The 26,008-nt window shown below is 47.5% G+C and overlaps 1 protein-coding gene and 1 long non-coding RNA gene across 3 annotated transcripts in view; one reads left to right on the forward strand and one right to left on the reverse strand.

Annotated features, from left to right (window-relative positions):
* Positions 1 to 26,008, forward strand: part of ITPR2 (inositol 1,4,5-trisphosphate receptor type 2) — a 409,555-nt gene that overhangs the window by 300,234 nt on the left and 83,313 nt on the right. For both annotated transcript variants that reach the window (XM_084764875.1, XM_084764876.1), the window contains exons 46-49: positions 11,490 to 11,597; positions 14,786 to 14,978; positions 18,375 to 18,500; positions 20,435 to 20,610. In XM_084764875.1, coding sequence (XP_084621001.1) covers positions 11,490 to 11,597; positions 14,786 to 14,978; positions 18,375 to 18,500; positions 20,435 to 20,610 — 603 coding nt within the window. The remainder of the gene's footprint in view (positions 1 to 11,489; positions 11,598 to 14,785; positions 14,979 to 18,374; positions 18,501 to 20,434; positions 20,611 to 26,008) is intronic.
* The window catches only part of LOC311587737, a 269,462-nt gene that overhangs the window by 14,443 nt on the left and 229,011 nt on the right, over positions 1 to 26,008 (reverse strand). The gene's annotated exons all lie outside the window — the stretch shown is intronic.

Below are 26,008 nucleotides of genomic sequence, written 5' to 3' on the forward strand. Positions count from 1 at the left end.
GGGCTTGCGTCAGTGAGTCCCCACTCTGTGGCTTTCGTCTGTGAGGTATGCTTTGGACCCCAGGGAGCGTGGTAATTAAATGTCAGTGGGCTTGGGGGTCACAGTAAGCCCCCCCCACAGGTGTTTGAGGCAAACCAGGAAGGAGAGGAACATGGCCCCCAGGGGCTCATTAGAGCAGCAAAGGGCTCAGACTAGCCCGGGGTTCGCATGCCAAGTGTGTACAGCAAGAAGACCCATATGTGAGCCCCAGAAGGAATAGTGTGTCCGTGTGGCTCTCAACAACGACCTCTCTGTGTGCAAGCTTTTGTTCTAAGTGCCTGTCTGTCAGCCCCCTTACTGACCCGGCCACTGGTTCCAGAAGTTCCTCTTAGCTTACGAGCAGCCAGGGTTGATCACTCCCACCTCATCAGCACCTCCTTCAGACACACATGTCCAGAGCATCCTGCTGCAGGATACGGGGTGGGGCCCGACAGCTGCCCTTCCTGGCTTCGCCTCTGGGACCTGACATTTCCAGGTCCTGTAGGCGGTAGACCTGAAGTCCTGAGGAGGAAGGAAACTCTGCCTTGTGATCTTCCCCTACCCGCCCCGCCTGCCCCTAGGTGACTCTGGGCCCCCTCCTTAAGCAAATGGCATGTTCTGGAAGCAGTCAGGCAAGGAGAAACCCATGTTCTCTTGGCCCCACCTACTTCCCTGACTAGACAGCCCGCCAGCCCTCCAGCCCGCGCCCCTCCTCGCTCCCCCATCAGCTCTCTCCCCCCAGCAGGCTCTGCATTCTGTCTCCCTGTGGTGTGGTTGTTTACCAGTGATGCTAGTCTCCTTATTCAGCCCAAAGCCTGTGGCTAACGAGGCTTGCACTCTCAGCCTGGCTTTGAATACCCTCTATGGCTGTGTTCGTGTTACCCCCACAGTTTATTTAACTGCTTCTTTTGGGTCAGTATCCACCGCCGCCGAGTGTCTCCCTGACGGTCACCGTGATTCTCTGACGTTCATATTAGCACTCGGTAACTTCACTTGCAGAGAAGAAAGTGGAGGAAGACCGGAGGAGTTAGAGCATTCGAGCCTGGGCTTTCTCAGAGCCTGTGATGCTGACTGGACTCTCCAGCCACCTCTGTCCCACAGCTCTTCTTGGATGCCCAGGGATCTGCCCGCATCCGTCACAACTGCTTGGCCCTTGTCAGCATGGTCTCTCAGTGGATTTTAGCCTTGGGCTTTCTTCTCCCTGCTTCCACTGAGATGTGCAGCCCCGAGCAGCCCTGACACAATGGCCACAATGAAGCCTAAAGAGTATCACTCCTGGACTTAGCACCAAGCACCCTAATACTCCTTTTCTTAGCAAAAGTTGTTTTTTCTAAGTGTTGTAGGGATAGCCCGAGTGGTCCACCCAGCCTCAGACCCAGCCCGTTCCCCTGCTCCCGCTCTGCAGCGTGCTAGGATTACAGGTGTATGTTGCCGCCCGTGGCTTACAAATCAGATCTTACCTAGTTTTGAAAGCTTTGCTGTGTGACTTGACGCCCCATCCCGTGCCCTTGCTGTGTGACCTGATGCCCCATCCCGTGCCTTTGCCGTGTGACCTGGCGCCCCATCCCGTGCCTTTGCTGTGTGACCTGATGCCCCATCCCGTGCCCTTGCCGTGTGACCTGATGCCCCATCCCGTGCCTTTGCTGTGTGACCTGGCGCCCCATCCCGTGCCTTTGCCGTGTGACCTGGCGCCCCATCCCGTGCCTTTGCCGTGTGACCTGGCGCCCCATCCCGTGCCTTTGCCGTGTGACCTGGCACCCCATCCCGTGCCTTTGCTGTGTGACCTGGTGCCCCATCCCGTGCCCTTGCTGTGTGACCTGGTGCCCTATCCCGTGCCTTTGCTGTGTGACCTGGCACCCCATCCCGTGCCTTTGCTGTGTGACCTGGCGCCCCATCCCATGCCTTTGCTACCCTCTGTCTCCCTTCTCTGCTCAAGATACCAGGCTGTGCTCTGAGCCCACAAACTGTAACCCCGCTTTGTGTCTTTGAACTTGCCATTCTTTTTTTTTTTTTTTTAACTCTTGGAAAAATGGTCTCTGATGGTTTGATCTTAATGACAGCCTCTATTCCACCTTCTCTGCGAGCTTCTGTTCTTGGCCCTCTGATAGGTCCATTGCCCTGTCTGTCTGTGGCTTCCGCCCAATAGGAAGGTCCTTGAGGGCAGGAGCTTTTCGTGTTTCTGCACCCTTCAAACCCTAATGTCAGAGGAAGCATAGCTCATGTCAGAGGCTTCAGAATGCAGATTCCAGGCTGAGAGAACATGCATTCACTCCACAGTAGCTTACCTCTCCCTCCCCCAAGACAGGGCTTCTCTCTTCTCTTTGTGTGTAGCCCTGGCTGTCCTGGACTCAGCTTTGTAGACCAGGCTGGCTTCGAACTCACAACAATCCACCCGCCTCTGCCTCCCGGGTGCTGGGATTAAAGACATGTGCCACCATGCCTGATTTAAGAAGTTTTTTTTTTTTTGGATTGGAATAAGTGGATTTTTAGATATGTGAATATATTATGGGTCTGATAATGTTAATACTCAAGTTTCATGTGTAGAGAATTCATGGCCTCATTATGTCATAGCAAAGACATGTATACTACAGGTAGCACTGCAGGCAAAGTACCTATGGGCTTATGTTCAGTATCTATGTGGTTCAGTGTCATCTTTTTTAAGAAGGATGAATACATTTTTCTGAATGAGTTTGTCTACATTTTCCCTTTCTCCCCTTCCCTTTCCAACTACTCTCCCTGCTCTTGTTTGCAAGCTGGAACACTCACCTTCTGAATGAATGATCAGACACCTCCAAGTGACAAGTGACTTGAGTGAACGCCTCTGTTGACTCCGTGGCTTCTTTCCTGCTCTGTCCCACTGTCCTGAGTTCTTCCTTAGAGCTGAGGTTCACCTTGCCCCGGCTTGCTGCTTTGCTTGGCGGGGCTTTTTGAAATGCAGAGATTTAAGCAGCAATCTCCATCCTTTACTGATCGCTCCATGGGACACACTCTGACCTTTCCAGTCACTGTGACAGTGGTGGTGGGATAGCTCTCACCTGGCGTAGCTCAGAAATGGACAGCTAGACATATTCGTAGAAGGAACCTTTCTCTCTCTGCTCCTCAGGCCCCACCCCTGATTTTACATTTGGCTAATTTGTGCACTTCACCTTGCGTTTCTGAGCCCGCCAGTGGCTTTGTGGACTGCTGTGGGACTCACCGCTATAATTTTCAGTCTTTAATTAACACAGTTTGCAGTGGCTTTTTCAGGACCGTGAGCAGCTCACTCACTCCTCTAAGAGGAGCGCTGCTGTAGACAGAGCTGGAGGATAATCCAGGTTCTTGGCTAGGCAAGGGAGTTTCCCAGGCACCCAGGGAGCAGGCACCAGGAGCTGCAAGCCTCCAGTGTTTGTCAGAGTCACTGCAAGGCAGTCGACCTTAAAAAGGTCAAGCAACTTGGACGTGTTGTCATGAAAGGTCTTTGGGACCAGAAATAGTGGCTCAGCGTGGGTGAACCCGCTTACCCAGCAGTTCCTGGTTTCCTCAGCCAAGCAGAAGTGTTGCTGTGATAGGTCCAGATCTCGGCCACTCCTCCCAAAGGTGGCTTTTCCCCCTTTTGATTCCTTGCCCTGAAGAAAACTCAGAAATGACTAGAATCAGAGAAAGAATCAGAATGCTTTTGCCAAGAGAAGGCTACACCCATCTTTCCTGGCTTCTTTACCATTGTGAGGAGGTACATCTTAAAGTCGGCTTGGCAAATACTGAAACAAAAAGTCATTATGCTGTGTAGTCACCTGTCACCATCGTCCAACCATCCAGGAAATGCTAAGCATCCAGTGTCTGCTGAACACACGTTTGGATATGGGGGGTATACCAGCAAGTAAAGCAAAACCGCAGTCGTTCTGGAACTTGTGTTCTTGGTGGTGGTGGGTATGTGGGGGGGGGGGGCTGCTAGCTTAAAATGAGACTTCACATCCCTGTGCCGACATCTGGATGATGGTGAGGAACACTCTGCCGGCATTTCCCAAGCCGTGTTTGCAGAGCCCTGCGGGAGGAGAGGAACGGTGGCTAGGAGCATCTCACACGCTTCTTTCTGGAGGATTGCAGGAGCAGCTCATGCATGGTGGCCTCTCGTGTCTAGTTCTGAAGAAAACACATCACTTCCTGTGTAGAAGGAGGGGACCCAGAAGTTACACTGGCCACCGCTCTTCGGTTACATCAGAACACACAAGGAGGAGGTCTCTTTCATAAACTCCTCAGAACAAGAGCAGGGACTCTGGCGGTGCCCCACGAGGAACCGCCAAGTTAATGGTGCCTATGTTTGGGATAAATCCACTTAGGATGCAGAATTAGTTTTCTTTCTTGCCTTCTCATCCTAAAATGTCTTAAGTGTTTCCATAGGACCACTTCAGGATGTTTCTGAAGGATACTGAATTTAGATAAGAATGTCCCATTTTTCACGTAGTTTCGGTCATTCAGACAACAGTTATTGTACTGACGCCCAAACCATTAAACATCATTAGATGAAAATTTCAAGATGTTAAGAATTTATCATTAAACTGACAGAATTTTTTTAAAATTTTGAGTAAATGGCTTCTGAGGGTTTGAAGTAAGGAAACTGATGTGACTTGTTTAGAAAGGAAGGAAGGGAAGAAGGAAGGAAAGGAGGGAGGGAGAGAGAAAGGGAGGAAGGAAGGAAGGAAGGAAGGAAGGAAGGAAGGAAGGAAGGAAGGAGGGGACGAGAATAAATGTATCATAGGAAATTGTAGAGAAATATTTGTTGCTAGGAGATAATTTCCTTCTTTTCAAAACATAAAAACCAATATTATTATTTAATCCATATCTACTGTATGTTACAGATAGTCTAGAAACTCTTTTATAAGATAATTATTATGTCAATGATATTGGAGTAATTTTAGCTACAAAGAGCACAGTGAGCTTAGAGTGTGGAGGAGGACGTGGTGTCAAGTGTTCCCTGAACTACGTCATGTGTGTCTGACCCCAGTTCCAACTCCCATTCGAAAATATGTTCAGTCTGTCCGTAAGAAATGATCTTTATGTGATTACATCTTCTACTGTGTTTTAAAAGAAAACTTCCTTACAAAAAGGAAAATTAATTTTGGTCTTTAAAAATGTGGGCTTTTGGCGAAGAATCAAAATTATTTCTGGTGATGATGTCTGCTGTCGGGACAGAATTTGGCAAAGGTGGTTTAGGTTAGGTCACATGATGGAGCCTCGCTGAGGTTCTGAGTCACAAGGGGGGGGCTGGGGTCTCCATTTCCGTCCACCTTGATGCTCCTGCCTCCAGCAGGCAGGTTCTCCTAGGAGGTGTGAGCAGCTGTCCCCGTCAGGACAACTCTGATGCTTCCCCACATAACAGGATGGCTTCCTAAAAACAATTTAAAGAGTTTTATCCTGTTGGGTCATATATACACTCTCTCTGTCTCTCCACCCCCTCCCCCCTCTCTCTCTCTCTGTGTGTGTGTGTGTGTGTTGGTGTCTATCTTGCTTCTTAAGCCATTTCCTTTTATCATTAAAAGGTTTTTCTAAAATTGACTTTATTGTAATTTAAGACAGCCTCTAATAATAAGAGTGTAGAATGTCAGAAAACCCAGAGCTTTCGATTTTAATAATTAACTCTACTCAATTCCTCAGTACCTTTCCACATTGTCTTAGTTTGCCGACTACTGTTATGGAAATAATTAAGAGATCTCTAAGAACCATAGTAGATTTATTTAAATATTGCATACATAAAAAAAATCATGTTTTTAAAATTCTTGGTAAAGAGACTGTAGAGTAGCCAATCCTGGTAACCCATGCCTATAATCCCAACACTCTGGAAGCAAGAGACAGGGTTGCCTCAAGTTCCAGGCCAGGCCGTGCTATACGGTGAGTTCCAGGCCAGGCTGTGCTGTACCGTGAGTTCCAGGCCAGGCTGTGCTGTACCGTGAGTTCCAGGCCAGGCTGTGCTGTACCGTGAGTTCCAGGCCAGGCTGTGCTGTACCATGAGTTCCAGGCCAGGCTGTGCTGTACGGTGAGTTCCAGGCCAGGCTGTGCTGTACGGTGAGTTCCAGGCCAGGCTGTGCTGTACGGTGAGTTCCAGGCCAGGCCGTGCTATACAGTGAGTTCCAGGCCAGGCCGTGCTATACAGTGAGTTCCAGGCCAGGCTGTGCTGTATGGTGAGTTCTAGGCCAGGCTGTGCTGTATGGTGAGTTCTAGGCCAGGCTGTGCTGTATGGTGAGTTCTAGGCCAGGCTGTGCTGTATGGTGAGTTCTAGGCCAGGCTGTGCTGTATGGTGAGTTCTAGGCCAGGCTGTGCTGTATGGTGAGTTCTAGGCCAGGCTGTGCTGTACCGTGAGTTCCAGGCCAGGCTGTGCTGTACCGTGAGCTCCAGGCTAGCCTAAACTAGGTCCTATCTGAGTAGAGGAAAGAAGCTGAGTGAAGTATAGTTAACCCTAATAGTGGGGAGAAACTATGCTGTAGATGTCGGCATTTTGGGGTCCCCCCTCCAATCCTGCTGTGGTTAGGGAACCCATTACCAGGTAAATGTTTCCTCAAGATTCTTGTGTCATGAGAGATTGACTCGATGAAGAGACACAGACATTTTAAGCAGAAGCTTATTTAACAAAGCGAAGGTGGCCGGGTTGGGGAGGGCTGACTAGGAGCAACTCCCTGGCTCTGGGCTGTACACATTAAGAAGCTTTATGCATATTTATGAGGTGCATGAATATTCATGGTGATAACTGGCCTGTTTCCCTTGCGGAATCATGGGTGGACTGGACCTCCCTTTTAGGGTGTTTCTTCCCACAATCCTCTTGAGAAGGCCTATGGGTGTAAAACCACAGTACAGGTGACACTGCAGTCAAATGTAGTCCTTGGCTTGTGCACACGTATGGCATTTGGGAAAGTGCCCTGGCGCTTCAGTCTCTGATAGAGCTGTAGCAGCTTGCAGCTTCGAGGATGTTTGACCACACGCCATTTCCTACCTTCTGGAGAGGGCCACCAAGATGCACCTGTGGTTTCCTTGGTTACCTCAGCACTAGCTTCTTGCCAACCCAAACTCAAAGGGAAAGGTCTCTCATTTCACTGTAGGAGTGTGGTGCACACATACGTGTGTGTATGTGTGTGTGTACATGCATGTGTGTGTGGTGTGATGTGTGTGTGTACATGTATGTGTGTGGTGGTGTGTGTGTGTACATGCATGTGTGGTGTGGTGTGTGTGTGTGTGTGTGTGTGTGTGTGTGTGTGTGTGTTTGTGTCTGTGGGCACGTGTGTTGTAAGAAGACTTCCTGAGATGCCGTGCATTAGTTTGGAGCCCTGGCCTTTTATTCTTTTGTCCTGGAGGTCTGTGCTTCCTCCGCGACTGTCTCTTGATGCCGAGTCCTGGTTTGTCAAATCCCGTTTCTCAGAAGTGTCACTCTCATCTTCTTTCCTGCTATGACCAACCTTCTGGCTAACCCTGCTTTCTCCAGAGCTTTATCTGCAGGTTCTCAGCTCCTGTGTATGTAAAAGGCCTTCGGATGTAAGAGAAGACGCTGTCTCTCTCTCTTTCTGGTCCAGACACTCTAGACAGCATGGATGACAGTTCTGAGCTGTCGTCATGGGGGTGGCTGGGGAAGAAGAAAAAGAGCTTTGTAAAAGGAAGATGACCTTTTTTCCTGACACCCACTTGAGCTGTTGGTGAGATGTGGGGCTTCCTTCGCCTGCTTCTGTTTGTCTTCCTGCCCCTCTCTCCTTTCCCTCACCCACCTCTGATGCTCTCACCCCTCCCTTTGGGAAACTCGGCCATATTCCTTCTTGAGGGAAGATATGAATAGGATTTTTTTTGATCTTCCATATTTAGTCCTAAATTATGGGTTCAACAAAAGTGTGATATTCCTGAAAGACCCACAGAGTCACAGCCTTGTACCCTCCGCTGACCCCTGCCCTCCTGCGGACAGCTGAGCCATTCTTTGGACCCCGTCACATACACTTCTTTCATGATTCTTTTCCTACTGCCACATCCAGTGTGAATCCTCTCACTTGTGCTCCGTCTCGACTCATGAGACCCACAATTAACTGCTGCCTTAGCTCCCAGGTTCCCGGCTGGCAGGCAGCTTGCTCAGGAGGATGGTGGGCGTCCTGTTTCTCTCTGGGTTTTGCTGATAGTGGCATCCCATGGCCAGAGGAAGAACACGTGTTCTGAAGACAAAGGGCTTCTATATCGTACAGAGGAGGAGGTTTCCGTAAGCTCGGCCGTCTTCTCTGCTCTTGGTGTGAAAGCCTTGTCACGAGGGCAATCCTATGACTTCAGGCTTCAGTTCACTCTTTGATCTGGGGAATGCCAACTTCTGTGCCACACAGTTTTATCAATCAATAATAGTTGAACACACACTGGAAAAAAAAAACCTCTAACAAATTAGAGGTACTGGGGTGTAATTTCCATGAGAGCAGCATTCTGGTACAATTTCTGGCTTTCTTTTTGTTCAATCCTTACTTGGGGTCAAATTAAATGAAAATTAAAATCCTAATGATAGGAAGATGAATGTGAAACCAACATTGTCATGCTGTATTCACTGCTACGAGACTTAGGAGCTTTCTGCTCTGTCTTCGTCCCCCAACTTCTGATTTTAAAAACATACAATGTTCCTCAAGACTCTGTTGGTGGTGTGCGTGCTGTGAGTATACATACATATATTTTTAGTGTTCCATTTATATGTTTTACTCAAAGTTGTAAGTGTGTGGGTGCACATCTATCCGCCTGCTCAGCCGTGCAGTGCCTGCCGTGGCCAGGAGAGTGTGGATGCCCTAGGTCTAGAGTCACGGGACAGAGTGCTTCCCCGCGGGTGCTGGGAGCCGAGCTCTGGAAACAGAATATGACGGGTGGAGGTTTCCAGAGAGCTGAGAAAAGGAAGAGAGGGGTTTGACTCAGAGGAAAGGGCTGAAGGGTACAAAGGACAAATAACGGATTAGTTGACGCGCCCTTACTTCAGCCTCACTTCCGGTAAGCACTGAAGCTGAGAGAACTTCATTGTTCATGCCAAGTGGTGCAGCCTCCGTGAGAGCTTGGCCTGCTGGAAGTTCAGCCCACTCCACTCAGCTTGGTGACCTGGAACTTCCCTATGTTGGTGCCCAGGGCAGGGGCCTCTTCCAAGGCACGGGCCTCTGGTGACTTCATTTTGCATCCGTGCTCCTAGGTGGTTGATCTAGGCCCAACTCTGCCCAGAGCTTTGACAAACTAGTGTGACAACCCGTTCCTTGGTTTCCATTATGGTGTTACTCTAACCGCGGGCTCTCTAAGCGCGAGGTGTCTGTTTCCTCCCTCATGTATCCCTCTCTACATTTCACTGTAACAATTGTTCACTTGCTCCACTCAATGCTTTTGCACTTACATTAAGCAGATTTTCAACACTGTGACAAAACAGCTGAGGCAAACAACTTATGAGGAGGAAATGCTCATTTTGACTCAGTTTCAGATTTTCTCGCCCGTGGCTTCATTGCACAACGTCATGGCTTCTGGCGGGTTAGGGAGATTGTGGCAGAGCAGACTATCCGTCATGTCATTTAGGGAGCAGAAAAGAGGAAGAAAGGGGAGGCCAGGAGGTCAGTATACTCTCTCAGGGCACACACCCAGTGACCCAGCTTCCTGCCAAAGGCTCTACCAGGCTCCCGCTGCTTCTAGGAGAGGCTTCAGCCACCAGCACCCAGCTGCAGGCTGCCTCGGGTGTGAAGCACCCAGCTGCAGGCTGCCTCGGGTGTGAAACACAGCACCTGTCCTTCCCTGTTCTTTCACCCATTCCTGAACCCACTTTGTAAGCCACATCCACCTCACCCCTAAAGCCGGCCACTTTTTGCCAGTTGTTGATATGGTCAAGTGATTACATCAGTTTCCTTTTTAAATTCATTTAGACTTTGAGGAACAGCTACATGTTGTAGCAAGTTTCATGACTCTGGACGGTAAATGAAAACTATATAATTCACATTTAGTTGAATGTAAAATGTAAGTAAAACAAGACATCATTTCCCCCCCCCCTGCATGGTCCATAAATGACACTGAAAGGCAATTCTAAAATAATCATTTCAAAATGATTTGTTCTGGAGTCAGTGGAATGAATATTTAATTGTTCATATTATTACTTTGCAGGATGTTGACTTGGTTTTATAGGTCCAGATTATTGCTTGAATTTGTACTGATTCTTTATGGCCCCATTTATATTAAGACTGTGGATAACTAAGTGATGTGTTTACAGCCCTGTAACGCCAACAAAATACTAATTCTGAAGCTACCATCTGAAATCAATGCTGACTGGCTTTGCCAGGTTCCAGCTATGTGATTATAGGCGAGGCCACACTCCCTGTCCCTCATTTTCCTCGTTCATAAAATGTAAGTGCTGAGAGTGTCTAGCCCAGGATTCCCGAGTAGGAGCTAATGAGATCTTGTTCCTGGCAGAGTGAGACAGGCACCTCCAGTCGTGGGCTTATGTGACACAGTGATGGTCCCCAGAAGCCCTCAGGGAGCACAGGGCACAAATAGAACGTTTGCATTTGAAAGGTTAAGGACATTACAAGGTTCCAGGAGTTGCTCCTCAGGTATGAAGAAGACATCCAAAGGGAAATACCCAACAAGTGTCTCCAGTGTGCAAATGAGAGAGAACAGGACTACTGCCTGGATGGGGCGGGAGGTGGCTCAGCACGAGGGGCTGCGTTCAGAGACCCAGGACCCACATAGAAGTGAGGCGCCACAGCACACCTCTGCAGTCCTGGTGCTCAGGTGGACACAGCGGAATCCCCAGGGTTTGCTGGGCAGCCAGCCTTGCTAAATTGGCAAGCTCTATACTGAGAGTCCCCATTTTCAAAAATGAGATAGAGAGCGATAAAGGTACATTTGACGTTGACCTTTGACTTCTACACACATGCACACATACACATAAAAAGAAGATATTTGTGATGAGATTATCGGTGCTCAATTTTAAGTGCTTAATTTCAAATACAGTGAAATTGAAATCTATACCCAGAAAGGGCTAATTTTGACCTGACAGTGTGCAAAAGTGTAGGTTAATAAAAACTGCAGTTGTAGGTGAGGATCACATGCGGGAAGAGAAAGCCTTCTGGGGTACAGAGCCCTGTTTAAATGTCTGTAGCTAGAACATTTGTGCTGTTTCTACTGTACACTGCTCTGCTGCCCTGCTGCCCTGGTGGCCACATTGATTTGCATGATGTGTAGTTTAGACGTAATTCGAGGACTTTCATCTTCCTAGATGCCACAGTCAGTATTTCCCCCCCTTGGCATGGCCATGCGTTCACTGATGACAGGGATTAGCCAACAAATGATAGTTCTGGTTGCCTACACATCGGCTGTTTGTGTTTATAGTGTGCGGGCATACCTTCCTTGAACGTGGCTAGTTACTGTCAGCCCGGGACCGTGAAGGACACACGCATACGTGGACAGAATAACTCCAGACTCTCAGCCCACAAGAAGGTCGGAGAGACGTTAACCCTTTGTTCTCTTCTCTGCAGTTGGCCCGCCACAACAAGCTACTGCAGCAGATGCTCAAGCCTGGGTCCGACCCCGAGGAAGGGGACGAAGCCTTGAAGTATTACGCCAACCACACCGCGCAGATCGAGGTACCGGCCTGTGGCTCCCAGAAAGGGCCCAGCAGTGAGAGAGTGCGCTTGCCTTGTGTCTGGGGAAATCTCCATGGCTTTTCTCAGTGCTATGAAATAGTTCTGGATGATTTGTACAGAAAGGTCTGCCGCCCAGGCTGATGCCCGCGGGCCACGCGTAGGAACCGAGTCTGCCCATCTCGCAGTCTCTTCTCTCCCCAGAACTACACCCAAGTTTCTGAAATGGAGAGAGCTGTGGTATTTTAGAGACAAGATAATTATTAGAAAGTCTGTCTCTTAAAAGCTGTGGTGGCTTCTTATGATAGCGATCTGTGACTTAACAGAGTATTTGAAGCCAGGCATGTCTTACCCCCAGCACTTAGAAGACAGAGGCAGGTAGATCTCTCTGTAAGTTCCAGGCCAACCAGAGCTACATAGTGAGACCTTGCTTTGAAAAAAAGCAAATAAAAGTACGTGAAGGTGTAGAAAGCAAGGGTGGCACTAATGAAATGTTCACATTAGAATCTCACACTCAGAACAATTAGCTGCGTACACCTTCATTGACTGGCAGCTGCCCTCTCCCTGCCTTGTAAACTGGACACTGCCTACTGTCGGCTGACAGATGAGGAGGTGCGCCCCGGAGCATCTGGCTGTTGCCTCTAGCTGCAGTATCTATCACTGTGATGCTTCCTGACAGAGCTAATGGGGCAGAGGGGAGCGGAGCAGCAGATGCCTGTCATTCCCGGGTCACCACCACGCATCCGTCCATTCTGGTAGCCGGTTTTTCAGTTTCCAGCAGAGCATGTCATAGGCACCGTTGCTCTGTGGTGGACAATTTCCATGTGCTATTGTTTGTTTCTGCCAAGTCTTTAGGCATTATTAAGCATTATCACTTCATGTCAAAAGTGGGCGCCCTGAGCATGTGGGGACCAACAGCAGTGCCACAGCTCCGTGTCAGCTTTGCCCCACAAAACCGATGGCAACGATGAGTGTTACCGAGAACAGTAGCTGCAGTGATCAGTTTGGTAGCCCCAGGAAGTGGGAAGGTGCTTAGGCCACATCTCCATCCCAGAAGGAGTCCCCATGATCCGAAGCTCACTTTCAGCTCCTCCCGCGAGCCTCACTTTTCCAAAAGAAAGCATATGCAATTGTAAGCAGCTGATCATTGGGAAGAGCTGACATATCTGTGACTCACACTAGATAATCATAGTTTTCCACCATTCCCAGTGGTGCTCCCCTCAGGATGGGAGCTTAGTGCTAACGTGTGTGGGGGTGGGGGTGGGGTGCACATGCTCTGCGTGTGCATGTTCATGTTCATGTGCACCAGGAGGCCCAAGGTTGGTACCAGGCATCATCCTCCACTACTCTCCCGCCTTCCCACTGAGGCAGGGTTTTTCAGCTGACCCCAGAGCCTGCTAACATGGCCAGGCTTGCTAACCAGCTTGCTTTGAGGGTGCCCTAGTGTTGCCTTCCAAGGTTGGGGTTGCAGGGAGGCTGACACACCCACCTAGTATGTGGGTTCCTGGGGATCTGAACTCTGACCTCATATTTACCTTTCATGGCCAGGGCTTTGACCACTAAGCTGTCTCCACTGCCTCCGGCTCTGACAGGCAAAGAACCACCATGCTGTTTGGTTCAGTCCGTTCCGTACTGGGGAGCCTATTGGTTTTTCACTTTCAGTTCCACAGTGCTCCTCAGCTAATGATGGAATAAGCATTTGTTGAATAATTTGGGGGAAAAGTAACCATATTTGGCTTCCTTTGGTTAATGCATTTCCTTCAGCAGTTTCTCTGGTTTGTCATTGCCCTTTGTAAAATGTGACAGCTCAAATTAAACATGTCATTTTATGCAAGGACTGAATATTTTGGCTTATCTAATCACAGCTTTATTTCTTTAGTAAGCCCTAAGAATTTAAAAAAAAATACTTGACACTGTTGGATCAAGTTAAAGCTTTTAAAATTCTTTTCATGTGGTTGCCTACCATACCAAATATGTGTAAGAAGTTTATATAATTGATATTTTAATTATTTTTTTGAAGTTGGCACATAAAGGGGCTGGAGAGGCGGCCTGGTAGTTATGAGCGCTGGCTGTGATCCCAGAGGCCTGTGCTCAGTCCCAGCACCTGCCAGGAACTCCAGATCCAGGATCAGACCCAACTTAGAGAAGGAAGAGTTTGCGGTTTAAGGTTCCAGAAGGAGAGGCTGTGTGGCAGGGACTGCAGGGCCTGGTAGCAGAACTGTGAAGCTGGCCAGTCATGTTTTATCCATATGCAGGAGGGTGGGGAAATGAGCAAGCCAGAGGTGTACAGCCTCCAGCATGGCTGCACCAAGCTCTGCCACCAACTGGAGACCAAATTGTTCAAGTACATGAGCCCATGAGGGACATTCTCATTCAAAACACAAAACTGTGGGTAGGAGAACACTATAATAATAATAATAATAATAATAATAATAATAATAATAATAATAATAATAATAATAATAGTAATAATCACCTCTCTATGCAGAAAACTCAAGTCAAGGCACAATACTAACTATGTCACTTGTTAACCAGAAGGAAGAGCTGGGCAAAAATTCTTAAGCGCTAGGTCAAAGGTCACCTAGCTGGTTCAATTTTTAAATAACTGGGTGCATAAAATCTCATTCATGGACTCATTGTTCAAGTTTCATGTCTGTTGCTGTGACACAGCACTCCTGCTGAGAGCAGCGTGGGAGGGAAGGACTTCCTTGCCTTACGTCACAGTTACATCACTCCAGGTCCACACGCCCGGGGATGCTGTGGGCATGGTGGGCTTGATGCCCACAGGCCAGTCAGGGAGGTGACTCTGGGCTGGGTCAAATTGACAATTAGAGCTGACTGGGGCACGTATCCTAAGACCAAAACCTAGGGCAGCGCAGGGTTCAGCTGTATGCCCACCAGCGAGCCCACCAGGGGAGTCGCACACAGGGCTCCACTTAAAATCTGTGTGTGAGCGGGTGGGGCGGAAAGACCGAAACCACAGAGTAATGAAAGCTGGACCAAGAGTTGTAAGGAAGCAGCGGGCGTCGGGGGCGGGCGAGGACTAACCAGGGGAGGGGGCAGTAACCAAATGTATTACATACATGCACGAAATTGTCCAAGAACAAAACCTATTAAGGAAAAGGAAGTCAGTGATCAAGTCTGAGGCTGAGGTGTGCAAATGGCTGAAAACAAATGCCGATCATTTGCAGATTGTGCGGCATGACAGGACTATGGAGCAGATTGTATTCCCTGTCCCCAACATCTGCGAGTTCCTCACTCGGGAGTCCAAGTACCGAGTGTTCAACACAACGGAGAGGGACGAGCAAGGAAGCAAGGTGAACGACTTCTTCCAGCAAACGGAAGACCTCTACAACGAGATGAAATGGCAGAAGAAGATCAGAAGTGAGTGGGAGACACAGGAGGTGGCAGCAAGGGGCGCATGGCCCCATTTATGTAAATAATTACCTGAATTTCTTGTTAGTTTAATGTCCTTGAAGAGTCGGCCCTTGCTGCCGCTGGAGTCACGTGATCTGCAGCTCAGTGGACATAGAAAGCCCCGGTTAGCTAGCTGGCCTGTGGCTGCCGCTGAGCCTGCTGCTTAGTGCGTGTGAGCTGCAAGGCTGCAGATGCACTGTTGTGCTGCGGGTGGCTGCAGGGGTGAGGCCCTCCATGGACTCCTTGCCTTCAACTCTCAGTGCGTGGGGTGGGCAACATCTGCATCAGTGTCCCCTCATCCAGTGTCCTGTGGTCAGATACCCGTCCCCCCTCCTCTCCCCTCCTTCTTCTCCCTTCTCCCACCTCCCACCCTTCCTTTCCCCTCTCCTCCTCTCCATCCCCTGCCCTCCTCTCCCCTCATTGCCCTCCCCTCCCCTCCTTCCCCTTCTCTCCTCTCCCCTTATTCCCTCCCCCTCCCCTCTCCTCCCACCCTCCCCTGCCCTTCTCCCTTCCCATCCCCTCCCCCATGTGTGACTCCTGTGTGTGTTTGGCCAGGGTCTCACAGCTCAGCCCGTCCTCAGACTCCCGTGTCATGTATTCATGAATCCATAGATGACTCTGAGCAGCTGATCTTGCCTGCACCTCTCAAGTGTTACTTAGTGTTTTCCTGGGAGTCATTCTTCCTTCTTCCTTTTCTTTCTGCCTCCAAACCCAGTAATCAACCAATTTGAAAACACCTGTAATCAGAGAGCGCCCTGATATTTCAGTCAAAGGTGTCACTATGCGGGCCTCTCTGCTTGTAGCACAACTCTCCAGTTGTTTGGAAACTCTGAGTTTGAAATATTATTTTTAACTTTAAACTTTTAAATCATTCAATGAGACTAGGGAGACGGCCTGGAAGTAAAGAGCACTTGCTCTTGCAGAGGCCCTGGGCTCGGTTCCCGGCACCCGCTCGACAGCCAGCAGCCATCCATAACTCCCGACAGGGATCACGTGCGCACAGGGTCCACAGACATTTATGTGAGCTAAATACTCATCCATATAAAATATGCCTAAATTTCAAAAATTGAGGAGGGATTGGGAAGCTCTTTGTTGTTTTCTGGAGACTTTCCCAACTGGGCGGGCTTGTGTTGCCTGTCCATACCTCACCTGTCAGCTTCCCCAGAGTGAGTGGAGCTGGTCAAAGGCCCCTTTGAGCATAAGATGATGTCATGCAGGTTTAGTTTCCTAAGACACTGTTGCTCTTTAGAATTTTACCACATTTAACTCAGCAGAAAAACTGGGCATCTAATATATATATATGAGGAATATTCAAAATTTTTATTTGAGATATTTGAAAAGCATTAATTTTATCCATGGAAAATTTAATTGAATACCAAGCTCAGATTAATTCAAAGTTAACTGAATAACAAACTGGGCCTCCACAGTCTGTGTGTTGTTACAAGTATTTAAAAAAAAAACAACTTAAAATAATTCCCGGTGACACTATACTTCACATTTTAGAAGCAGTTGATCACAAGGCTGAATGTAAACGGTTCGGTGAGCTTGTGGGCACAAAGGGGCAATGGCGGTGCAGACATCTACAGTTCACGGCGGGGAAACACCGCTCTGCCTCTCCCACTGCAGAATAGTCACCTCCAGATGAGGAAAATAAGATGACGTCAGGAGGGACTCAATCTCTTAGTCAGCAGCAGCTCAGGCATAGGTTTGGTGGAGATCTAGAAGGTACATGAATTTTGCGCTTACATGTCTCATCCCTTTGGCTCTGATATTTTAGCTTTAAATTTTTAACTCTAATTTTTAATTACGTAATACGTACATGCTTACTGTGGGCTTGTGCACATGCGTATAGGGCCTGCAGAAGCCAAAAGAGGGTGCCATATCCTTGGATCTGGGGTTACCGGCGATTGCCGGGAACTGAACTGGGGCCTCTGCAAGAGCCGCACGTGCCCTCAGCTGCTGAGCCACCTCTCCAGCCCCGAACTCCAGTGTCTTCAGCCTTTTCGTTGTTCCATTTGAGAAGGGGTTTCGTGTAGCCCAGGCTGGCCTCAGACTCACTATGTAGCCAAGGCTAGCCTTCAGCCACTGATCCTCCTGCTTTCGCCTCCCAAACGCTGGGGTTATGAGCAAACCCCGCCATACCCGCCCCTCCTATGTGTCAACCCTCTGTCAAGACATGACAGGTTGAGTAACAGACAAGGTCAGAAGGAGCCAGGAAGCCCCAGGGCAGGCTGATCCGCAGCTCCTCCCAAAGCTCTCTTGAGTTACGGTGTTGTTTAGTTATTTAGGAGAAGTGGGAAGAGTTGGGTGTCTGTTAAACACTGCTTGGGAGATGCGTCCATTAACCCCTTTCTGATGACAGACATGGATTCCCTTTTCTGGAAACACTAAGCAAACCCTGCCCACACTTACTGACATCTTACCATAGACTTTCCCCCTATTGCTTCAAACCCGGCACATTGTTAGAAACATTACAATTTAAAATATAAGTAATGTGATATAGCATGTTAAAGGCTCTCACTGTATAACCCAGGCTGGCCTCACATTCCCAGGTTGCTCTCAGACTCACAGGCATCCGCCTGCTGAGTCAGATGCTGAGACTGCAGGCCCCGGAAACTGTTAAGTCTCTCGAGCTCCCATGCACTTGTGCTGCAGTGCATGCTGTGCAGAAGTTCCATGGTGCCCACTGCACACTATGCTACGGTGCAGGGACTTGGGTTTTCAGGTAATGTGACTGTATGGGGTTTCCCACCAGGGGTACACCCGAGTCCACAGTCCTGGGTCTTATGGCTTTACATCGTAAGGATAAGATCATTTTACCCAGGGGGCTGGAGAAATGGCTCAGGGGTTAAGAGCACTCTCTGCTCTTCCAAGAGGTCCTGAGTTCAATTCCCAGCAACCACATGGTGGCTCACAGCCATCTATACTGTGATCTGATGCCCTCTTCTGGCCTGCAGGTGTACATGCAGATAGAGCACTCACAGATAAAGTAAATAAATACATGTTTAAAAAAAAATCATTTTACCCATCAGAATTATCGAGTCCTATGGCGCATAGATGCCCGTCAGTGAAAGGGGCCCAGGGACCACTGACTGCCTTCCCCTAATCTGCGTAATTCAGATAGAAGAGATTTACTGCAGAATCACCTTTGCTGGCACTCTCAAAGGATGGAAAAGGAACCAAGAAAAAAATTCCTTTACCATCCCATCTTGTAATATGCTTTGCAGAATAAATGACAGTCACTTCAGAGGTACTTCTGTGTCAGGTCGCAGGCGTGTCGCATACACTGTTAGCTCAGCGGGGCCCGTGTGTTGATGGTGGCATCTGTTGACTATCCACACCCTTGTCCTCGTTGCTTCCTAGACAACCCCGCCCTGTTCTGGGTCTCCAGGCACATCTCCCTCTGGGGGAGCATCTCCTTCAACCTGGCTGTGTTCATCAACCTGGCTGTGGCTCTCTTCTACCCGTTTGGGGATGACGGCGATGAAGGCAAGTGCTCATCTTTCTGCAAAGATGAATGACTGAAAAGAAATCACAAAAACTCTTGAATTATATTCCTTAGTGCTCCAGAGATTCAAAATAGAGACGCTTAGTTCTTATTAAATATGCTTTCTGTATTTATTGGGAGTGTAGAGATGTAAGTAGAGTGGACAGAAAACTGTGGCCAGTAGAACTGTCGTTTTACAGATATTTCATGAGTAACATCATGAAATACTAGAGCTAAGTATTGAAAAATGAGGTGGTGGGATTTGTTGGTCCCGCCTGATTAGTATGATCAAACATATTTTATACTGCATTATCTCAGTTATATAAATGAGTCTTATGCACAAGCATTTTGGTGAAATAGTAACAGGTACATGTTAGTTTCTGCCTTTGCTGGGGCTTTTGTGATAAACATATGTTTTGGGTCTATAATACTGTGCCCTTATAATATTCATAGTCAGCCCCAGAGATGCACAGCACAGGGTGGGCTGTGACGATGGGTGACAAGGGACACTGGCTGATAAGCTAGTATCGCGTGAGCTTTTCCAGTGGCAAAGACAGGGACTTGAAGTGCAGTGGGAGGTCCTATGGGAAGTGCTTGTGTAGGCAAATTTCTTGGGGAAAAATTGTTACAGGTATGGGCTGCAGTCGGGATAGGAACTTTGGAATGGGTTGGAGGCAAACATGAGAGAAATCAGCGAATAGTAACCTCAGAGTGCCCTCACAGCACAGAACGATTAATGGGGTACACATCTAAGTTAATGTTGTTCGTGGATTTTGGGGGTTAGTTACAGGTGTCTGACAGAATTTTTGTAATTTTAGATGCATTGGCCCTTGATGGATACAAAATTTATTAAAGTATACGCACGGGTCCCCCAGAGTTTTGATGCTAGCCCCAAAGCTTTGCTCATGAAAGCACTCAAGGTGTTTTGTATCAGAAGTCAGTGTTGTGGTGGAAACAGGTGTGGACGAATGAGCAAGCCATCGTTATGGGATATTTGCACAGGAAGTTGTGGGGAAATCTCCACTTTGTTGTTTTCCTCCTGCCTGTGCCATCCTCCGGGCATGAGTCTGAGGTCCTGCTACCTGTCAGTCCAGCCAATAGCGTGGAGCCCCGCTCCACAGAGCTTTATTTCCCGACGACAAAATAGCCCGACACATTTTGTAACTTGAGTCAGTCTTCACGTGTACACAGCCATATTCCTACACTCATATGTAGACCCATGATGTGTTTTAGCACATGAAGCTTACTCACATGTCAGTATGTGTACATGTTTTAACACTTAAGGCACATATCTATTTTATAGAATGTAAGTATTGTACAAATCAATTTCTTTCTTTTTACATTTAAGTATTTATCTATTTGACGTGTGTGTGATTTTATATATATATATACACACACACACATGCACACACGCACACACACACACACATTTATATATATATAGTGTCCTTGTGTGTGTCATGGAGCTTGGTGGTGAGTGAGTGCCTTCAGGAGCTGAGCAGTCTTGCTGGCCTGGCCTGGATTCTACTGAGGAATCCATGGCGTGACAGTTTGACACAAACAGAACAAAGGAAATGCTGACTCAGCAGAGCTCTATGCTTGACTTTTCATGACCGTTAATCGTGAATTTGACTTCAGGTTCCGAAGCGATGTGCATTTATCAAAAGCTTTTCACAGATCCCTCCCCCAGGACAGAACGTCCTCAGACCTGATACACAGAACGTTAGCTAATGCGTATTTATGTAGCCTGAAATCAGCTCCCAAATCTTCTGGACGTGCGATGAAGACTAATGCATTCTAAAATGTTTCCTTGTGGTACATGTGAGTGGGTCGTTCAGAGACTCCGGGCACCACGGCTCGGTCTGCGTATGAAGCTGGGATTTCAGTGTTTTGTCTCTGTGTTCCCGGTGGCCACTGACCTGTCCACATTTTCCAGGTACACTGTCCCCGCTCTTCTCGGTCCTTCTTTGGATTGCAGTGGCCATCTGCACGTCTGTGCTGTTCTTCTTCTCCAAGCCTGTGGGCATCCGGCCATTTCTTGTGTCTGTCATGCTCAGATCGATATACACCATCGGCCTGGGGCCAACGCTAATTCTTCTCGGTGCTGCCAATGTAAGTACGTGGCTTCGCTCCGTATCTTCGGGAATCCCGACACACTGGGTGTGAACATGTTCTAACCATGTGCTCTCTTATTCATGCGTACACAGCGAGGTCTGGTTTGTTGTGACTCTTCATCAATAAGAGTATTGTTTGCACATGCTTCAGTTTGTAGAGAAGGACCAGAAGCATGAGTGTCATGTCACTACAGTTAAGTCGCCTTGCAGCATGCATGACCCAGCTCTGCCATCCACTTCATCAGTTTTAACGTCCTTTCTGTGCCATGCTGCCATCATCGAGAAAACGACTCAGCCACTGTTCACACCTGAAAGTGGGTTCTAAATCATCCTGAAGGATTAAATTATATTCAGTAGAACTTAGGAAGGGCCTCCTATCAAGTGACTTATGAGGGGGCAAAAGAATGCTAGACAAAATAAGCTGCAAAATTGGGTTCCTTTTGTATGAGAAAATCCTATGAACTTACAGAAGACATGGGTGAGATTGTTTTCCTGTTTCACCAAGCTTTAGTACATTAGAACAAGAAAACGTCTTATGACGTGTTAGTTTAGTAAGTGTAGAGTGAGCAAACTGGAGGTATCACGCCAAGAAGCAAAGGAGAGATCTGTAGAAATAACTTAAACAAACTACCAAAAACTCTGAAGTGACTCTGCGCTAATGTTGTGTAAGGCATATCTCCAGATGGATATGAAGAAACTGTAAATCATCAAGTTGATGAACTAACAAATGGGCAAAGGTGACATGGCCATTGCTGTACCTACCTGATTGACAGCTAACGCACTGCCTGTAACTGTTGCTGGGTCCTAACTCAATGTCCTGTGCCCCGAGTCTTAGCTGGATCATCTCCTGTGCTTAGGTAGGCACCTAGGAGAGTAACTGGTTGTCACATACCTGGGTATCACAGGGCTCTGTAAATATTTTTGAATGAACCAATTAATGAGCAAGTGAATGAATGAGTGCCCAATATTTGCTGAAGATAAATAAATTAGTTAACCAACTTTAAGGGATAACCAAGATGAGGAGACAATAAAGTCAAGTCTATGTTTTCAGTGGGGCTGACATTGATTTTTTTTGTTTCATTTAGTTTTGTTTGTTTTTCGAGACAGGGTTTCTCTGTGTAGCCTTGGCTGTCCTGGACTTACTTTGTAGACTAGGCTGGCCTCGAACTCACAGAGATATGTCTGCCTCTGCCTCCCGAGTGCTGGGATTAAAAACATGTGCTTCCACACCCAGCTGTGACTTTGATTTTTATCACAGTTCTTCAAATGTTGGACAGTCCACAGCTCCCAGCTCTTAGAATGTTAAAAACAAAACAAAACACCAAGTTCTCAGTCAGTGACTGCCAGTGAAGGAAAGTGTACAGGAAATCCATGGGCAGAGGTTTTGAAAAGTACCAAACACACTCTTCTCTGGTCACGTGGGGCTGGAGCTGTTACGGTAGAACGTGAACCAGTCCGTGCCCATGCCCATCCTGTGCCCATCTCATGCCAATGCCCATCTTGTGCCTGTGCCCATGCCCATCCCGTGCCCATCCCATCCCGTGCCCATCCCGCACACATCCCACACCAAGCCCATCCAGTGCCCGTGCCTATCACATGCCCGTCCCGTGCCTGTGCCCATCCAGTGCTCGTGCCTGTGCCCATCCTGTGCCCAAGCCCGTGCCCGTGCCCGTGTTTCTGTCATCTGCTTGCTGTTCTTGCCCATCTCAGTGGCGCTGTGTGGTTCATCCCTTCCAGCTCACACCCACTTCCCCCTCCCTCCACCCCATCTTTGCTGAATGAACATTCAGAAGTGATTTCATGACCTGAGCTTGTCCTGTCTTTGCTTGGAGAGTAAGCCGATGCTGCCACCATCAACCAGGATAACTAGCATGCCATCACGAGTGTGTATAAATTTGTCTGCACCTCTACACTGGGCTCATTTTGTTTCTCTTGAAACATGTTGAGCATGGAGTTATATTCTTTGAAGAAATGGATATTATTCATAAGAAGATCATTGGCTTTTGATAAGGCCAAGTGAGAAATATCCAAGTTTAAGGAAGCAAAGAACCAGGCATAGTTGTGCCCAAAATAACAAATGTTCCTCGCACCTGTTACATAATATGAATGACATTTAGAACATGGAGAGGGAGAGGGCTTGCAGCTGCCGTGTGCCATCCTCCTCCTCCTCCTCCTCCATCTCCTCCTCCTCCATCCCCTCCTCTTTCTCCTCCTCCTCTTCCTCCTCCATCTCCTCCTCTTCCATCTCCTCCTCCTCTTCCATCTCCTCCTTTTCTTCCTCCTCCTCCTTTTCTTCCTCCTCCTGCTCCTCTTCCTCCTCCTCTTCCTCTTCCTTGCCTTCCTCCTCCTCTTCCTCCTTCTCCCCCTCTTCTTTCTTCTCTTCCTTCTTCTCCTCCTCCTTCCTCTCTCTGTCTCTCTGTCTGTCTGTGTCTCTGTCTCTGTCTCTGTCTCTGTCTCTGTCTCTGTCTCTCTCTGTCTCTCTCTCTCTCTCTCTCTCTCTCTCTCTCTCTCTGTCTCTCTCTCTCTGTCTCTCTCCCCCTCTCACCAAGAATATGTAGACAGAGGTGAGGAATAACATTTGCATGTTTGGGGTGGGAGTGAACTAAAAACATCTGGTGTTCCTTTCCTGTTTCCTGTAGGACACTATAAAGTGATAATTCCATGTTTGGTAAGATTCGCTCCACCATAAAAATGTTCTTTGCCAAAGGCAGGTTTTTATTTAGCTGCTTTATGAGAAAGTGTTAAGCATGTAGACATATCTGTCTTACTAACTCCATGAATCTTCCAGTATCCAGCAGCCTAAAACATGCTCCTCAGCCAGACACTGCCACAGTCTGGGCCACTGACCACAGAAAGTATCTGTGTTGATTTGAGGAAAATTTAATAAAGTTTCTATAATTTAATACTCCTGAAAATGTTAATAGAAAAATTATATTTATGATTTGTAATTGTATTTGGTAAGATTCCTTTAGTAAATTACTATTTTTCCCTCTTCACATAAATGAAGCAAGATACTTCATTACACAAGTATCTTGCTTTATCTTTATTTACAGGAGAGGAAAAATCAAATAAGAACATGAATTTTATTTGTATACTTTAGGTTTTAAGTATTAATTTAATTTTTACCTAGACAATTTTTTGCATTGAACAGCTTAGAATGTCACTGCTAAAATAGTGAAAATAAAATCAGAATAGAAAAACTAAAAGAAAACATTAGCCTGATAGTTTAGCCATAACAAGAACCAGAATTTGATGCAGATGTAAGTGAGCCAATGTCCAATTTCATCCTTCTTGCCAGTGGAAGAAGATGTGGACAACTGGTCTACCCTCACCTGGCTGCTGAGCTCAGCGGAGAAGCTGGGTGTGGAGGGTCCAGGAAAGAGCAGTTACCGCCAGGCAGTGGCGCTGGTATCTGCCTATCTGAGTATCCAATAGGCAAACCAGTAACTAATCGAAGTATCCTCACCACAGTGTGTCTGCATCTTAGCTCATGAGCCTCTAAGACTCTGTCCTTCACAATGCTAAGCAAATATGAAAAGTCTCCTTTGCAGAAAAGGAATCATAGCAGAGGAAAGACCTTAGCATTTATCAGGTTTTAGTTTATTATGATAAAATTTAATTTACTTATAAAGCTTGAAGTTGTCTACATTTCAGTTAGATTTATCTGTGACACGTGTCTCAGAAAGTTCAGTAATTTTGAGTGCTGCAAAGTACACCTTACACAGTTTTCTCCTCATGCACAGTGTAGCATCTTTAGCTAATGTTCGCATAAATTAACGTTCTGAAAGATATGGGGGTGCATTCTATAAACCAGGGACCACTTAATGTCTGCTCACAGCTCTGAACAGTTCTGTGGGCACTTATATAGATTTAGCATTTCTTGTTGGTTAAAGAGATTCCTGATTTGTTGTGCGGATGCTGTGTCCTCCTTGACCACTCCATTTATCTTTGTGGCCTAGATTATTTGTACTGAAGAAGAACACGGTAAATATAATCAGTGAAGTTTTCCCTTCTGTGCTGGGAGGTAAACTCCGGGCCTCACACACACCAGGCAGATGCTCTACCACTGAGCCACAACCAACTCCACATGAAATATCTTTTTTTCTTCATTAAATTATTTATTCATTTTACATCCCGATCGCAGCCCCCTCCCTCCGCTCCTTCTAGTCCCACCCTCACTTGCCTCCTCCTTCTCTTCAGAAAAGAGGGGCTCCCCCCCCATACCAAACCTCCTAGTACATCAAGTCTCAACAGTGCATCTTCTCCCACTAAGGCCAAACAAGGCAGCCCAGCTAGGGGAAAAGAATCCAAGGACAGGCATCAGAGTCAGAGACAGCCCCTGCTGCAGTTGTTAACAGATCCACATGAAGACCAAGCTGCTCATCTGCTACATATGTGTGGGGGGCCTAGGTCCAGCCCATGCATGCTCTTTGGTTGGTGGTTCGGTCTCTGTGGGGCCCCATGGGTCCAGGTTAGTTGACTCGATAGGTCTTCTTGTGGTGTCCTTGACCCTTCTGGGTCCCTCAATTCTTCCCCTTACTTTTCCACAAGACGCCCCAAGCTTGGCCTATTGTTTGGCTGTGGGTTTCTGATTTTGTTTCTATTAGCTGCTAGATGAAGCCTCTCAGAAGACAGCTATGCTAGGCTCCTGTCAGCAAGCATAGCAGAGTATCATTAATAGTGTCAAGGGTTGGCTTTCTCACATGGGGCGGGTCTCAGGCTGGGCCAGGCATTAGTTGGCCACTGCCTCAATTTCTGCTCCATCTTTATTATCGTACATCCTGTAGGCAGGACAATTTTGGGTCAAAGGTTTCGTGAGTGCATTGGTGTCTGGCTACAGGAGGTATGAATATCTTTTAACATCATCTATAGGCTTCCTGCCTACAGTGTTCTCTCCCTTTATAATAATGCCTGGGACTCTATGATCCATTTAATGGAGCTAGCCTTTCTCACAGTTACTTTAATGTGGAAATGCTATAATTTGTTCTACCGACCTGGCACAGAGGAAAACGTACATAAGACTTTATTAGATCGCCAGGCTATTAACAGTTACCACAGTGCTTAAAGCAATGATGTACTGTTCTTAGCTGTGTATCTGCAACTTTATGGATGGCTGCATGCCACTGTTAATTCATCGGACTGAGTCCTGTGGTGCATTTGCTAGACACACAAGTTCAGTTTCATATTCTGAACAGAAACCTTCTTTCATGGTCTCTCTATCTTTGAGATACATACACAATGTTTTGTTTAGTCTGGTCACTGGATGCCACTATTTCTGGCATACGGTTGTCAAAATGCAAACCTCCTCCAAGATCGTGTAGAATGTCAAGAGTGACCTTGTCATACTGTTCTGCTGACAGTTTACAAGATTTCCAGGGTGAGAATTGACTGCATGC

The sequence above is a fragment of the Acomys minous genome (assembly GCF_964271855.1).
Source record: "Acomys minous genome assembly, chromosome: 17".
Lineage (NCBI taxonomy): Eukaryota > Metazoa > Chordata > Mammalia > Rodentia > Muridae > Acomys > Acomys minous.